Source organism: Triplophysa rosa, linkage group LG15 (assembly GCF_024868665.1).
Source record: "Triplophysa rosa linkage group LG15, Trosa_1v2, whole genome shotgun sequence".
Classification (NCBI taxonomy): domain Eukaryota; kingdom Metazoa; phylum Chordata; class Actinopteri; order Cypriniformes; family Nemacheilidae; genus Triplophysa; species Triplophysa rosa.
This window is the reverse complement of record NC_079904.1, coordinates 11,999,363-12,017,528: the sequence shown is the minus strand read 5'-3', so window position 1 is coordinate 12,017,528 and position 18,166 is coordinate 11,999,363. Positions and strand designations below refer to the sequence as shown.

General features: G+C 40.9%; 1 protein-coding gene across 5 annotated transcripts in view; it reads right to left on the bottom strand.

The window, feature by feature from the left end:
* epha7 (eph receptor A7) overlaps positions 1-18,166 on the bottom strand; it is a 69,965-nt gene that overhangs the window by 25,246 nt on the left and 26,553 nt on the right. For all 5 annotated transcript variants that reach the window (XM_057352451.1, XM_057352454.1, XM_057352455.1 and 2 more), the window contains exon 5: positions 16,842-17,177. In XM_057352451.1, the coding sequence (XP_057208434.1) occupies positions 16,842-17,177 (336 nt within the window). The remainder of the gene's footprint in view (positions 1-16,841; positions 17,178-18,166) is intronic.

Below are 18,166 nucleotides of genomic sequence, written 5' to 3'. Positions count from 1 at the left end.
AAAATAAGAGACCATTCCGAATTTTAATTTAATGAGCATTTCTAGATGTAAGTATTGTGGCCATTTCAGTCCAGTGTCGGTTGAATTTCAACAAAATCAAAGCTCAGGAGCGACAAAAATCAAGATTACACATAACAAAAAATATTTTTTAACTTTTCCTAAATACATGTGCAAATATTACTACTGTATTGCTTAAAAGTGAATATGAACTTGTTTTCTTTGCAGTGTTTGAGCTCTGAAAAAATACAGAGCATCTTTTCTGTTATTTTGACCTGTTTCTCCAGTTTTCATTTTTTCCAAATAAATGCAAGTGGAAACAATATTTTTATGCACAATATTGAGGAAATACTGTTCACAAAATGAAACAAAAATAATCATTTTACTTAAACACATACCCATAAATAGTAAATTCAGAAAAACTGAAAATCATTTTAAAATGGTCTCTTATTTTTCCCACAGCTGTATATATAGATTACACAGAACATGGACTAAGAAGCTAGAACATTTTATTACTCAAAACAAAAAAATATGCATAAGAACAGGAACATTGCTCACAGCAGGCGATTTGAAGTCCGACAGCAATTTCCTTGAAATGTATTGTTGAAGGTGGGGGATGTTACACAAGTGGTGTTACACAAGTGAACAGGCTTTGATGGGGGTCATTTGGACTAACGCTAAACTAATTCAAGACACGCTCGCACACAACCGCCAGCTGTTCGTCTGTCACTGCGGCTAACATTGCGCAAGACTTCTGCCTGAGTCATGCGGATGTGAATCGTGTTTGTTTGCATGTATCTGTCATTGCAGGTGTGCAGCCTTGTCATTTTGATGTCTCATCTCCTCTTGACGTCTTTATAGTCTCATCCTCACAAAAAAAAGGTGTGAAGAAATCCCCTTTATGACACACAGCTGTGTATGAAACATGCCATGTTTATTCATGAATGAAAGTTTGACAAAGGGCGTTTCGGAGCTTGAAGATGTATAGCTTTGTGGAATTTATTCCAATCGGTCTTGCTTCTGTTGGCCTGTGACATTACTCCACCGGACCTGTGACAGTCCATCGGATTACAAATAATGAGGCCCGGGAAGCCCCGCTGCTCTGTTCTGTTAGCATAGAGAAATTGTGCGTTGATTGTGATTAATGTTGAGTTGAAATGGAACTAGAAACAAACAGATTTGTTAATCAGACCTACGGACTGGAAATACAAAACAGATACTACGCAAGTTTTCGTTGGTTGGTCAGTAGATCGTGATTCCCGCTTTAATCGCACCTGTAATGATGATTTGTTATCAATTAACGGGATGTTTACAATATCCTAAATGAGATGATTCATGGCCCGATTAATTCGGGCGGTGGGAAACAGACGTTTGAGGGAACGGCGCTGCGCAACGGTGGCTAAAAGTTCAAGCAGATTTCAGTGGTTTTATTCTTCCCCTCGGTTTTGTTCTTTCTGGTTTGAGAATAGGGTGATCAGAGTGAGAAAGAGCTGATTATTCTCTCGGTCTAAAAGAGAAGAGGATTCGAGTATCCATCTGGCTCGCTTTAGTGTGAGAACCTGAGGACTGCTGACGGATTCTCTGCAAGCTAAAACAAAGCTCTCTCTCTTACTCAGCCGTGGTTTACCAAACCTCTCCTCTTTCATTCTTTCCCAGTGAACGAGTCAAACCAAAAACATGAAATCCAAACCTTTGTTGCGTTTGAACTTTTTCTTCGATAACCTGGAAAATGAAGTGACATGAAATTGGTTCTATTGGTAGCATTTACTCACCCTCATGCCATTTTAAACCTGTATGACTTTCGTTCTTCTGCAGAACCCAAAAGAAGATATTTTGAAGAATGTTGGTAGCCAAACATCATCAGCCCCCATTGACTTCCATTGTATGGACACAAAACCACTGAAGCATTTCTAAAAATGTCCTCTTTTGTGTTCCACAGAAGAAAGAGTCACATAAAGGTTTTGAACAACATGAGGGAAAATAGTAATGACAGAATTTTCATTTTTGTGTGAACTAGCCCTTTAAGAATCTGAATTGAAAATGTACTTGAGAATTTCTAGTATTTTAATATCAGCACACACTGAAACCCTCAAAGTTTGTGAAAAAACTGATGATCCATGTTATCTTGACATGATTCAAGACATTAAACATGATTTCAAGGACATCTTGTGGACATCTGAGCTTTTGTACAAAGGCACTGTCAATTTGGTTAGTGACGTCAAAACAGCACACAACCCCAAAATAGTTCCTCTTCATTTTACGTCAGAGCTCTTCCTTGCTCTAAATATTTCAAAATCCATAAACTTTGTTTATTTCCCTTTTCGAATTAGATTTGTCATCCCAGATTTTCACTGTGGTCTCAAACGTATGTATAAACCAAAGATCTTTTCCTCTCCCTTTCATGTATCTTTCCATTCTCTATTTTCTAGGCCAAAACCATAATGCTAAAAAACCAAACCTGGCTTACAGTCGGCACACAGTAAAGTATGTTCCCCTGCTTTTCTTTCTCTCTCTCGATTCCCTTTGTCCCTTCATATCTCCATATCTCTCTCTGTACATTGCAGATTCGGAAGACTTCATCGCTCCAATTCAAAGTGCCTGTGAGCAGTCCAAGCTCCCAACACACAGTACAGGGATAAAAGAGAAGGCCAGTTGACTCTCATCCCCAGGATAGCTGGCCCTAATCCTGCTTTCTGTACCTTTATGAAATGAGAATAACAATTGTGATAGATAAAACAGTGGCAACATGCATCTCACTGCTGGAGGGGAACTCTTGAGCTAGACTGAATTTGATGGCCTGAACTTTGACCTGTCTGTGGTTTAAGGGATAGTTCAACCAAAAATGAAAATTTGTCATTAATTCACCCACATGTCATTTAAAACCTGTGTATGACTCTTTCTTGCGTGGAACACAAAAGAAGTTATTCTGACTCAGTAGTTTTGTGTCAATACAATGGAAGTCAATGGGATCCCACGTTGTTGGAGCACCAACATTCTTCAAAATATCTTGTTTTGTGTTCTGCAGAAGAAAGTAAGTCATACAGGTTTGGAATGACATGAGGATAAGTAAATGATCACAGATTTTTTTTGGGGGGGGTGAATTCCTCTTATTCCTATTCCTGTTTTCTCTTTTTGCTATTGCTGCTGTATTTGGACAAATATGTGCATTATTGTTTCTGGTTATACAACATTTTGTAGTGATGCTACTAGAACTTTGCACATAAAAGCCTTATCTTGACACAAAGAGACAGAATCTTCTCGCAAAAATGTATTTTCCCCCTGCCTGCTTGTTTTTAGCACACAGGCTCTGCAAACAGCCGTCGTACCAGTTTTCCATAATGCAGCGGAGCGCCGGGCAGGTTTTCTGACATTTTTAATGGGTCTAAGACATGAAAGCCTTTAGTGTCAAATTTCACTAGCATCATTATTGTATAATAACTCTAAGCGCCATATTAACAAAGCAGTCAAGAGTCAAGGAAGACAATAAACGAAAGCTTTTAAAGCCCGTCGCCGCTAATGGACTAGATACTAAGTCTACGTTTCAAGTACATTTATGTTTTTCATTATCATTAGTTTCTTTTATAAGGAACGAAACAACGAGACCCCTTTTAAACCGTCACGGAGCCCAGCAGACTTCACACGACAGGTACAATGAGGTACGATCAACCGCCCCATGTGTGACATAGTAGAAACTGACTGAACTGACACTAGGTAATGACTGGCCTTAACACATCTAAAGCACAAAGCTTGCCCAGGGTCAGCAGTGACCGGCTTTCAGCTCGTCCACTTAATAGTCCACAAATAGTCCTATAAATATGGAGGCCTCTAGATAACATACTTTGTGTCATTAAGTAATTATTGGAGGTACTAGCTGAAATTGCTCCATTAAATAGATAATGCTTTCTAATTTAAGATCAAAGCCAGCCTCTCTTACAGGACGTTTTTGCGAGATCCTTAAAAAGTCAAATGCAGGGAGAAGTTAAATAAAACTCGGCTCAGACAAATTCTTTTTTCAACCCCTTCCTCATCATTCTTCCTTCTCCTCCCTTTTGCGTTCTCTTCTATCTCTTTGACTTTCTTGCTACATCTATAAGTTGAGGAAGACAGTAAGTAGAAAGTATTGAGATGTAAGTGGAAAAACAGTGAAGATCCTTTGAAGTCCCCCTGGCTGATTAAAGTCTGGAGTCTCGCCAGATTCAAAAAAATCTGATTTAGCTGTTCAAAATTCAGCTTTTATTTATTTTTTTAGCAAGAAAAACATAAAAATGCAGAGACCACGGCGCACACATAACAAAGATGTCCCTGAATTTCCGGTCAAGTGAACTCTCCGTCCATATGGAACTAATATGTATCCGAAGCCTTGAATCACTCTTAATGGTGCTGTCTTTTAAAGTGGTCGGCCTAACACAAGCACCATTAATCAAAGTACACATCTTTAACAAAAGCTGCTCTTGTCTGCTCTTTGTTTATTAGCCTGGATTGCTATAATCCCTCACTATTAAACCGGACCAATAGCTATTCAAATCTATAATCCTGCCCGATTCCAGAATGGGCCAATCAGGGGGGAAGTCTGTGATGGTAGAAGTGGAGGACCACCATCACAGTAGCTCCTGTATACAAGGCCCGTGTAACCATAGACACTGGCTGGATAAAGGCTCAGCGATCGGGCTACTCCACAGGGCAACAATTAATAAACAGGTGTTAGTTTTTTAAGGAACTGAACAGCTTTAGAGATTTACTGTAATTGACGATTTTACATGTTGGAGGACAGAGCCGGGTCGTAAGTGGGGACCAGCGCCACTGTTTGCTTTTAAGAAGCTGAATAAATTGTCACCAAGCCCACCCCCGACTTCTCCGAGCACAATGATGGTTACGTCGAAGCTTTGGCCTGCCTTTGTGCTCTAGACTTGTTTTCTTAAGGGAACAAAATCTACTTTGTCAGCAGTTAATTGGGAGGATGCTGCTTTTGTATTATGCAAATGAAAAAGTTTTCACTGCTGTTTAAAGTGAGCCACCTCTTCCGTTAGTAAAGAGTGAAAACGCCATTAATGTGAACCTCTGTTCCCACACCTGCCCACGGAGGCATTGAGGCTTTCTATTTCTAATAACAAATATCAGTCTGGATGGTCACAATGTACTGTCAGGTTCTGGCAAACATGGAATTTGTACTGAGGCACTGAAACGTTGACAAGATTTCTTATTTGCTGCCATCACTTTGAGAGTTTGGAATGGAGGATTCTGGGTAAAAGAAACATGTTTATGACATTATGGGAGCTGGAAGCCTGCAGCCTGACAGATTGTTTTAGCCCATCTTTTGAAATGACGTGGCGTTTATCACACTTTCTGCCTGGAAAGGAGAATTTGTGGTTGAGTGATACTGGATAATGGTTGATGCTGATGTCTGAAATACTGGATAACTTATGGCTGATATAATGCTGATATTTATATAGAACTTAAATTATGATGTATTATATTTTATAATGCACAAAAGAAAAATAAAGTAACCAAACAAGATTTTTCTGAATTGATTAATACTATGTAATAGCTATACTATAATACTCTAATAAATTGTAATATATATTTTTTGTAATAGTATTTATACGTATATCATATTAGCCTATAAAATGTTTAATATTATATTGAATATATATTCTATACATTATTTAATATTATATTATAATATAACAATTGAATACTTAAATCTTTTAAAGAAATTGTAAACAAAAAAATGCTTAAATTACAAATAGCAAATAAAACCGTCTAAAAATTAACAGAATATTATCTGAACTAGTCTGCCTTGACCATGTCTGGCACTGGGCAATGGTGAGGGCTTAACCTGATTACGTCTGATCTCTCTGAAAGAGGAAACACACCTGTCTAGACCACGCCGAATTTCTTTTTCTTTCCTACAGAGACAGAAGAAAAGGTCAGCAAAAACAGACAAAGCAACACAAAGGCGGCAGTTTGTGTTTTGTTTTAACAGCACGTGAAAACGGGCGCCGACTCTTTTCCAAAGCAAGAACAAACTAATGCTCTACATTTTCACAATTACAGGTGTTTTCCTCTGTCAGAGAAGAAAGATCACATTCTTCACAGCAAAAGAAAGTATCAAAGAAAAGAGGCCTATAAATAAACCAGAAGAAACGTCGGAAAAATAGCTATAGAGCAAGCAACCGAACATTCCCTTGAGCCAGAAATTGTTCTTTTGCTCAGATCTTGCACAGGTAATTTCCAAGCATCTGTCAGCAGAATCTGGTTTCTTTATCTGGTACTACTGACAAATAAAGAAAATGCTTAATAACCTTCATTCATTATTTTATGGGGGGGGGTCAAGATTCGATCAAGATTTCTTTTTCATGTTCCAAAGAAGAAAGTCACACAATAACAACATGAGCGTGAAAAATGAGTTTTCGTTTTGGATGAACTATCCCTTTAAAAATAAAACATTCTGGTTTTAATAACGTAGAAAAATACCACAAAAGACACCAATCTAAAAGATGAGCCTTCTGGCATATATCAAAACTAACAGTTGATTTTCATATCAAATCAAAGCTTGTCCGAAACGCAAAGCGGCACGTCCATCTGTCCACTGCGATGACAGGACACCTGGTGTTGGATAAGACTGCAATAAGTTTATCAAAGCTGGTGGTCACTATCCGCCGTCCCAGCATCCCCTCTGCCTCCTGGTAACACTTTTACAGTGTCCACTCCAGCTGTTTCCCCCATCTGGCTTTAGTATAGATCTCGATCTCTGTCTCAGTTCGTGGATGCTGTAATCTTTTTATTGTTGTTTTATACTACAAACATTAAAAGCCAGGACACCAGATGGCCCTCATATCACCCTACAGCTTTGATGAAAACGTGGCTGAGAGGAAAGGTGTTTGTGCACCTGTGTGTGTGTTATAATATCACGTATAGCTTACAGCAGGTGTGGCGTGATGAAAATCCCGTTTTTTATTGTCACGCTATGCTTATGAAACAGCTAAAAGTTGTCCGAAAAGTTGCGAATTCCACGCAGGTGCCAAATGTTTTCCCTTCATCCGTGTTTCTTTTTCTCGTTCGCTTATCCCCATGCCAAAAGTAGTTGGTCTAAAACTCATTAGAATTTCAATGGCTAATGGAGAGAATAAGAGGAGGTGTGAGCAGGAAGAGATGAAGACATAATTAGTTTCCTTCTCCACAGGAGACGGTGCGTTGATGAGACAATGAACAACAGAATAATGAGGGAAAAGGAGAACTTTTCCATCATCTTCTGGCCTTTCATCACGCAAAAAATAGCCCAGCCCCTTAAAAAACTAAAGCATTACATGGTTCTGCTTGCCACATCAGTAACCAAAAATGTCAAATGCATGTTAATAGATAATATACAGTAAGCCAGCCATTCGGTTTATTTTGCAAAAATGACTAGACAACTGCACTCACCAAATACATAAATGACATTTTCTTATTATAACGTGAGCGAATACTGAGATCCAAGAACTGACCAATCAGAACCAAGCATTCCTAAAAGCCACGTAATATGGAAAACCAGACTTACTTCAGCCAAAACGTGTGTTTATAAGTCTGGCGCCTTTACTGTGAGTGTTTCTGATGTGATTGAACAGACTGCTACAGAGAGGTATGATATCAGATGGGCCCAACATCAGCAGACTAGAGAAGCTGTTCTGTTTGGCACTTAGATATGCACTTGTCACACGAGCGAAAGACTGGGTTCAAGGACTTCAGCGCTACAGCTGTATTTTACATCCAAACACACAGCCGGTACACTCGCTCTGACACCTACTATAAACACGCGCACGCTCCCCTCTCCACATGCACACAATTTGTGAGCTGTTAAGGTGTTGAGTTGGCTCTTGAGTGGTAGGTGTGGCAGCTGGTCTCGGGCACGGGTGACACGTATCTCGGTTTAGTCTCACTTTGCCACGGTACCTCCCCTTTATGTCAACCCTTCTGCCGCAGGAAATGAAACACTCTAACCTCAGAACAGCACGCGGGAAACATGTTGCATGTAAACAGGAGAAACAAGCAGCACAGGTGCATTTGTATGTATGTGTGAACGTGTGTGTGTGAACCTTTTTAAACATGAGTTGTTGGGAAAAAATGCTTGGAATCTGGTTAATTTCCCAAAACTGTTTCCCAATATCTCTAACATTTCCTTTCGTTCTAGTCTACTACCATTTGTTACACGTTTTTATGTCATGTTTACAAGTAATGTCATAAAGTATATATAAAGTGAAAGTGACCTATTAGTCAGATATGGTGACCCATACCCGAAATGTGACCTCTGCATTTAACCCATCCAGTGAGTAGTGAACACATGCACAGCAAGTTGTGAACACATGTACACCCGGAGCAGTTAATACGTAAAGTATATAATAATAAAGTAATTTCATAAGAAATATCCAAAAATATTGTTTAAAAAATGAACAACCTACATATCAAGGCTCTTCCATTTAGTCTGGAAAACCATGTGGTACTACATGGAAAAAAGCATGTAATGCAACTGACTGTATCTGGGTTTATAAATATCCACAAAACATCCTTAAAGGAGTCATTCGCCAGAAGTACGTGTTTTTCTTTGTCTTTTGTGTGTTATAAGTTGCCAATGCATGTATTAGACACGTGAAATTGCAAAAATTTAAGTGTCGGAACAAAAGATGTATTTTATCTAGAAGCGAATGATCACCCAGACCTGCCTGAAACGCCTCGTATAACCACACCCCCACAACTTGACGTCAGCTCGTGGAGTGATTTGAGTAAAACCGCCCAAATCTACACGCAAGTAATGTGGGCGGTCTTGTAAATCTCATTGTACCGCTGCCGGAGCAGCCATGTCGTGGAGACGCTGTGTGTTCCGTTGCCAAAAGATGAGTCAACAAAAAACGAATGGTTACATTTTATTGTCAACACTGTTCCAGAGAAGTACAATGAAAAAGTGCTAGTTTGTGCAGAGCATTTTAACCACGATTGCTTCACTAATCTGGGAGCGATCAAGACCGGCCATGCACGGCAGCTTCTGTTAAAAAGTGGGGCAATTCCATCGGTTAAAACTCCGCGAGGACAGTCTGGCGCTTCAGATTCACAGCCTGTAAGTAACATTTTCATTTAAAAGACTTTGTTACGGACTAACGCGAGTTGAGTTTGTCGTGTGTTTGTGATCTGCAAATGCAGACACGCGCGCAACGTGAAAAAGACAACATAAGTCCTAATAATCAGTAATAATGTCCCAACTAGAGGCAACACATGTTGTGTTAATAATGGGGTTTATTGTCTTTGTTGAGTCGTGACGAGACATGGCGTATCACTGGTTGATCTAGAAGGGCCAAAGAGCTTATTTATCATATCACACAATTGCAGTATTCCACCAATCACTACGCAGTAGTGAACTGGCCAATCATAGCACACCTCACTTTTCAGAGCGATGAGCTTTGTAAAATATCCTCGCGTTTCAGAGAGGCGGGGCTAAGAGGAGATACAAACATGCACGGTATGTGGAAAATACAGCGTTTTTTAACCTTAAGTCGTGTAAACACATTGTAATACATCTAAAGCAAACAATAATATTCGTTTTAGCCGCGTAAAATGACCCCTTTAACAAAACCATGAATTATCCACTAAGACCATGGCCATCGGCATTGCGGGACATTTCCAGTTTTGTTCCAATTTTGATTTCTCTGCTGCAATCAAATCTGCTTACATTCAGGTGAAAGGCCCTAAAGAGTTCAGTAGCTAATGACAATTAAAGGGAGACTAAGAAAGTCTGCCTTTTACGCATGGTCGGCACCTGGAACTCGAAAGGGATTGATAGTCATTTAAAAACAGCATCTGATGCTCCGACAATGGATTTTAAGGTGTTGGGGTGAGATGAGGGGGCGAACTTTGTCTAAAAACTTTGTTACAGCCTCACAGGAATCTAAATAATTGAACGAGTTGGTATCCGCTCTTCTGACGGCGAGAAAAGATGAGTGGTAGAGGAAGAAGGGGGTGGAGGGGAGGGGTTTGAATAGGAGACAATGAAGAAGGGAATGCAAGTGAATATACGCTGTAAAAACATTACCTATTTCAAGTTTTATCAAATTGTTTTTAAAGTCACTTGAATTTAAATGTATTTAGTTGTATATAGTTCCATTTTGTATAACTTCCAGAAATTTAATTTCAACTTCATTTATAAGTCAGTTTAATGTCATTTAAACTCAAGTGATTTATTCACCCTTGAGTTGTTGAATTTTGTTGTTCTAATGAACACAGAGAAAGATATTTGGAAAAATGCTTGTTACTAAACAGTTCTTGGCCACCTTTGACTAGAATACTAGGAAAAAATGTCTTTGTTCTGCTGAACACAAAAGAATATATTTTGAATAATGCAGGAAAGCAAACAGTTCTGGGGCACTTTTGACTACCATTTAAATTGTTCCTACTATGGTAGTCAATGGTGGCCTTTTAACATCAGTAGCTTCTTTCCACAACAGATATTACTGTATAGCAAAAAACACTATTTTGTCTCATCCTCAGAAATAAAAAAACATGATCTAACTTAATAATAACAAAATAACACTCAGTCCTGGATGCTGATTGGTCAACGTGCTGAAATTCAAGATATATGTGACCCAGGACAACAAACCAGTCTTATGGGTCAATTTTTCGAAATTGAGATTTTTACATAATCTGAAAGCTGAACAAATAAACTTTCTATAGATATATGAGTTGTTAGAATAGGACAATATCTGGCTGAGATACAACAGTTTAAATCTCTGGAATCTGAGAGCGCAAAAAAATCAAAATATTGAGAAAATTTCCTTTGAAGTTGTTAATCAAGGGCACTGTGGCAGACCATCCACTCACAAAAATAAAGTTTTTATATATTTAAGGTAGGAAATTTACAAAATATCTTCATGGAACATGATCTTTACTTAATATCCTAATGATATTTGACATAAAAGAAAAATCGATAATTTTGACCCACACAATGTATTTTTGTCTTTTACTAAAAATGTTCCCGTGCTACTTAAGACTGGTTTTGTGATCCAGGGTCACATACAGTATAGTGACAGCTTTAGCACGACACCTGTTCACCTTATCACAGCACAGCACCCGTATTGTTATTTTAGTTGCATAGCAACGTTGTGTTATGTCAGTGACTATCTACTAAAGCCACGATTCTAGCTGGTGGGTCTGATCTTGACAGGGTTACGGACGGCAGGAGAGAAGATAAAATGCAATCATATAATCCCACATAGTTAGAAAAGTAAAATAAATCGGCTCATTAACTTCTAAAAAGGAGGATAAAACGATTTCCATTTTGTTGTCAAAGTCTTTGCATCTATTAAACTCCACAGTTATATATGGCTACTTCTTTACATGGTTTATAGGTGGCTGGCAAACATCCTCTACTTCTCCTCGCTCATGCCGAGAGACAAGTGTAGATCTCTTTCTCTCCCTCTTCCGTGACACAGCGGCCAGTACAGGAGGACACGGCGGAGCAGTGGCTGCTGGGAGTCTGCACTCAGTCAAGCAGAGAGGATTCTGGGGGATTTGGGGGGCTTCGTTTGTCAGCAATAAAAGGCTTGCAACAAGATCCTCGCTGAGATTAATGACCTAGATAGGCCACCGCAATGCCATTTAAATGGGAAAGTAATTAAAGTGCACCTTCCATGAAAATTATTCATTGCTGACGGATTGGGTGACGGACGAATCGGGAGGCATTCCTTAACAATGCCACAGGTTAAGTGCCCGCCGAGGCCACCGCGAGCCAGACCACCAGCGATTTAACCACAGCTGTTGAATCGCAGCGACCGGTCCAGCTCTTATCAAATTACCGCAGATGGAATTACCAAAAGGAGGAAGAGAGAATGAGAGAGAGAGAGAGGCAAGGGAGGGAGAAAGGGCTCTCAGGTAACATAAAACGACATACAAATGCTACAAAAGAGTCTTGCGGGATCCGCTTAACTAGAAAATTACACCACCTTGCACCGGCCGACTGGGAAACCCGGGAATCAATCAATCCATTCTGTTTAACGTCCCTGCCACAGATTAGGACTTTGCGGAGATCAATCAATGGCTTTATTGTTCCCCAAAGTGTGATTCTTCTCAGGGGTATTGAACGAGATCCATTTTGCAGTGATAACGTGTCAAAAAAGTGGCCGTATTAATTACCAAAGACTTGCAGGGGGATCATCTTTCAGTCTGGGGCATGAGAATGGTTTCTCGCACTTTATAACGCTTTGTGTGACACATTTAGACATCGGCTGAAACGTTTCTAATCTGAAATGTGAGATGAAAACAGGCGCACTTGGATGCTCCGAGCTCGGCTTCATATAAAATCTCATCAAGGAGTCCCTGTTAACGCCAACCAGACTGCCCTGAAGACGAAAATGATTCTCCCCGTTGTTTACCTCACAACACAAAGGTTTACCAGATCAAAGTTTGACGTTCGCTACAGAGCGATCCTCTCTATGAGATAAGAAAGACCATGTACGGTTCCGCAAGTCTCAAGCACTTAGCTAAAAATAGTCACGAAGCGTCTCATCTCAATGACTCTGCTTCTGCAAATCTCACAAAATGGGTCTACATGCACAATCTATGCACGCTAAGGACGAAATTTAGCCTATTTCCTCGCTCGCTTTTCTACCAAAACAGAAGATAAAGCCAGCACGGCAGAGTACCAGGTTAATGTGCTTCCCTCTTAACACTTTCTAAACGAAACGGGCCGCAGTCAAAGGCGGCCATCAGCGGGCAACGCGCACATCGTGCACCTCTGACATGTAACCTAAGCATTAAAAATCCATTTCCACAGCTTCACGTCCTCCCTCGCTTTGATTCTGTTTACCTCGCAAGCTGTTTGCATCTAAACCACCCGTCTCCGTGCACTCACGTCTGCTGCAAATTCTACGCCACGGAGGGGATGTTGAGCGCCCGATTCCACACTGTTCTCGTCAGAAGCACTCTGCTGAATAAATATTAATGGTTATTCCTTAAGCTATTTCCACTCAGGAGCATCAGGAAGAACAGTGGGTGTTGTTTAGACACAGAGAGAGAGAGGGACAGAATCAGAAAGGGAAGAAAGAACGACAGATCTGAGGGCATCTCGGCAGAGAAAGAATGAATACAAAGATTGCCATTAAAAAAGAAAGAGGAATTTACAATCGCCTGTAGGGAACTTCAAAGGTGGAGAAGAGAACGAATGGAGAAAGAAGAATGTTGATTATGAACCTGCCGATACAGAAGCGCAGTGGCTATTTAAACCCGTTTCAGGAAAGAAATTGGGCTTTGGAGGAACAATGAGGACTTCGAATAGCCCCTCTCTCATACGGACACGTCTCTTTAACTCCTCTGCTTTCTTTTTTTTTGTCACTTTCCGTGTCTTTCTTCTTCCTCTCAGTAGCGGAAGGATAATTAAGGAGAGGTGTGAATTCCTCATCAGATGCGTAGCCATCTGGATTCAGGCGCCGCACCTTTGCTTTCTGCTCTGCTTACTGTTTCTACTCCTACGCTCGGTGCCTAGAGCAGCGACTTATTCACATGCAGATGGAGACGAACGACGAGAGGGTCTCGCCTCCCTTCTCTCTCTTTCATCTGTGCCCTTTTTTCTCTCAGCGTTGCCTCCCGTTGCTGTTTTAGTGCAGTTAACCGTATATTTAACATTATAAATCCTCTTAGATCCCTAATAGACCCACTCTTTTCCAAAACCACCTTCTCATTTTAAAATCAACATGAAACCACATTCAGCCTATTTAACCGAGAACAGAATACTTGGGAAATACCGTAGGGACTTGATATGACTATCTCCTTAGGCTGCTCCTTGGGTTTAATAGAGCCATATTATTGGTAAATATTATTTCTCCAACCCATGCGGCCGAGGAGACATGAGAAAGATGCCGTTTTTCAAACTTTAAAGCCTGGATGAAGTCATCAGTGTTAATGAGTGTCCTGCTCCGTTTGACCGACCGGCAGCTTATTGTTTCAGGAAGCTCCATTTTCACCTATTATGAGGTAGTCAGCCATTGCCGTGGTAACCCAGGGGTAAAATTGCGCCCGAAAGGCTCCGGTGAGCAGAGAATTGAGCGCGCTCAGATAGGGTTAAATTCTTACATCTCGGTTCTAAACAAGGGCCTGATTGTCCAGAGGTCCTATCACTTTGCCCTCATAGTCAACCTGTTGTGTTCAACTAGATTCTGGGCTTAATTAATAAAAGTGAATTATTAAATCTATTAAGAGTTCAAAAATGCATACACTTGCAATGCTATCTACATGTCTTCTCTTATATGAGGGATATGTTCCCCATTTTCCGTCTCTATGGCTCATTCTGTAGTAGACAGACTTGAAAAATTAAACCAGTAACTACCGACACTACAAAAAAAAGCAGAGCCATACAGTATATTTTCTAAATCTGACAATAACTAATGAGTAAATATTGCCCAGGGTGGCTGGTGTAATTGTCTGTTGTCAGTATGCCAGACACAATTACTTACGGCTCTCTCTCCGAGACAAGGGTCTTTTCCTTTTTCTCTCTTTTCCTCTCTCTCCCGCTTACTAGCTCGCTCCTAACCTACCGCGTGTCCTTGTGCCTTCTTACTCCAACGCATGTCTCTGTCACGATCCCTGTCATAAAACATATATCATGTTTTCTCCCCTTCCTCCTCGGCTCCATTTCCCGTTTTCCTGCCTGTCGGTCATTATCCTTTTTCCCCTGTATTTTTTTATCTCTCCGACACGTGGACATGTGCACCGCTCGCATTATCCTGTCACCGACCTTGTTTTATTTGCCAACCAAACAACAGAATGCAAATGAGAGATTTTTGAATGCAGGTGGGGTGACACGTCAGTTACGGTGGGATCTGTTTTTTTTACAAGTAGTCAAATACTGTACAGCTCTGTTCCAAAAACTACCGCTACCGCTACAATCCACACACGTAGCATCTTACGTGACTGAAATTTGGGATGTTTATAATAAAATATTCGCTCGCATTTCACAACTGGATGCTATAAAATGCTGCCTACGTAGGCAGTTCGCTATAGGTTTAGAGAAGAGAGACGTGTTTTTGTGTGCTAAGCGTACACCATCATCACTGCAGTCTAAGCACTAGGTCACTAAAGTGCTAAGCATTCAGTGTCTACTAACCTCCTGTTAATGACCACAGCCAGTATGCATTCTAAAGCAAATTGTTTTTCATGGATGCTTGGGCATGAAAGAGAAATCTTGTTTTGCAGATCCATAAAAAAATTCATTAAAAAACAAACAAATAAAGAGCTCTCGTATGGTGTTTTTCTAGCACAGGGAGTCCCAAACTTTTCAGCCCCAAAATAACAGTGCCAGGGACTCGAGACCCCCACTATCCTCAGAGGTGGGTAAAGCACTTTTGCAAAAGCACTTTTTAGGTCTATCCAAACACAACCATAACGACAACACAAAATAACACAGTCTAACATAATATGACTTTATAGTTACTTACTCATTATTTTACTAGTTGTTTACATAAACCATGAACTATTACTACAGTTGGTCAAATTTCATCAAACTGATTCGAGTGCTGATGGATGTCCTCTTTATGCAAATGCCGGCCTCTTTTCGTACCTGAGGACGATGACTCCGATGACTGCTTCTCCGCCCTCCTCCGCTGGCCTCCCTGCATTGTCTTTTGGTCGATATTAACCAACGTTTAATTTCGACAAATAAAAATATACTAAACTTAAAGCGTGGAAATTAATCTGCGTGCACATATCGTAATGTTTAACGTGGTGCTGTAAATTGACTTGCTGCACCTAACCTAATGCGGTTGCTAATGTGACGTACAGTAATCACCTCAGAGGTCACGATCGAGGGGGAGGAAATTCCAAAGGCTGATGGCTTTTTATTTGCATGGTTTTATTTTTAGCTTAACTAATTTTTTTTAATATATTGATTAAATGCGCTATTCCTCATAAAAAAAGATTCCTGGAAATCATCTTGCAACCCCACCCTCACGGCCTTGCAACCCCCCCGGTGGGACCCGACCCCTACTTTGGGATCCCCTGCTCTAGCATGTGCAGTCTTAGAAACAGTTCTTAAATTACAACCAACGCCGAGAGAAAATGTAAGAGATGGAGAGAGAAAGAGACAAAAAGAGGGACACACTCTATTTCCGATTCTCCAACCACGAGAGCCCGTCGAGCTAATAATGTTTGTGGCTATGACTTCAGCGCCGGTGTAAGCATTTGCCACCCATTTAATTTCAGAGAATAAAGTGAGACCTCATATCATTTATCACAAATTCAACAAAGACTCTTGCAGAAATGTCAACCTTGGCGACTGTAAGTGATATTTAAAGGTGGCGGTTCTCCTGGCAGGCAATAAAAATGAAAGCGGAAACGCGAGAGGTATTCTTGTGCGTGACTTCTATTATTTATCATCCGATGCTGTTCGCCGCTCTATCCCCACCACAAAACCACAAATTATGAACTGCAGGAAAACTGTTGCCAGATAATTTGTTAAATTATCCCAACGGCGGTAACTACAGTGGGGGTGTTCCGTGAATGCGACTGCTGGATATTATGCAGGCTGGAGCTGAGAACGTTGTCCATCTAAGCAGCACAATAAAATATTGACTGGAACTTCATTGAAGCCTAAAATATGCTACCGAGGCACCTAGCACGATGCCAAAAAACCAAAGCACCATATATTTGAAATGCAGCTTTGGATATGCAGTCCAATATTAACCTCAACATTTACATTTATGCACGCTAGACACTTTTACCCAAAAATAAAACTTTTCAAGCATTTCATCCGTACATGCATTTGTTGAGAATCAAACACCCACTGTTAGCACTACGCGCTACCAAATGAGCTACAGGAAGTCCAAACCTCTCACCTGCTTGGCTAGTGGTGATGCTGACGGCAGCAAACAGTCGCTGGGTCCGGCTAAGGTCGGACACGCCGTTCACAGCCTCGACCTCGAAGGTGTAGTTTGCGTGGGCTAACAGGTCGGTGATGGTGACGTAGTTGTCCGTTAATCCACTCTGCTGTGGAAAATAAGCAACGTTGCTCCCGCATGGAAAGCACTCCTCGGGCTCCCAGGTGCAGCGGCGGCATATAATCCGGTAGGTAACGTCATTGCGGCCGCCTGTGTCGGCCGGCGGGGTCCACTCCAGGCTCACGGTGGTGTGGTTGATGTTGTAAAGCAGGTTCTGTGGAGCTGATGGTGGCCCTGTAAGTAAGATGAGAGATAACGTTTCGCTAAATATGCGGCCGGTACACTCATTTTATGGGTCCTCCAGACGCTCGTGGATTCTGCCCACTACTCTCCTCAGACAAAAACACCAAGGAGATTCGAGGAACCCAGAGCGCTGGCAAATCCTGACATGCAATTATACTGTAACCTAGATACATGGAGATGTTATGCTTAAGAATGTGGGGGAGTTGAACTTGAGTGCTGCCAAGGTCAATGTAGACAAGCGAGCGATCACAAAAATGAACAACGAAATACTGTTTCAAACCACAACAAGGTAGAACAAGATAAGGCTATCTTCCTCCTACTGATGGGAGTCATCTTCACAGAAGCATTTCATTAGAGGGCCGGGGGTAATGAGTTTCCTGTGGAAAATTTTGAGGTGACAATTAAGGTGATACTTTATCAAAACCAATGTTTTCGATCGCCAGAGTGACAAGCAGTCTGAGCCATGAGGACAGGGAGTCCCTTTCAGAATTTAAGAGTCAGATCATGAGCAAGTTATCACCCCTGACAATAGGAACAGCACAGAATTCCACTCAGCCAGCTCACAGACGGATGACCACAGTGGAAAACAACTCATCATCCCCTAATCCCCGCCAGTGCCAAAGAATCTGGCGCGTCTCATAAAGCAATGATTTATACTTTGCTACTTTTATCCAACCACCAAGCTCTTGCTTTTATCACCCTAATGTTTTTATAACTGCACCACTGCCTGTTCAATATCCCTTTTATTAGAACTTGGCTTTGTGGTCGTCTTGCATCATGGGTTTGCCGTTTTGGAGAGGTTCGATTTTCGTCCCTCGAAATGAAACGACTAAAGCCAGGCATCCTTTATGATCGTTGCTCGTCAGATTGTCAGATATGAGCCTGGCAAGAGTTTGGCAGACTGTGCAACATTATTGGTCTTTTGTCTGACTCTAGAATTTACAGCTTAGCTAAGACCTCAGTCAAGATGGACAATATTA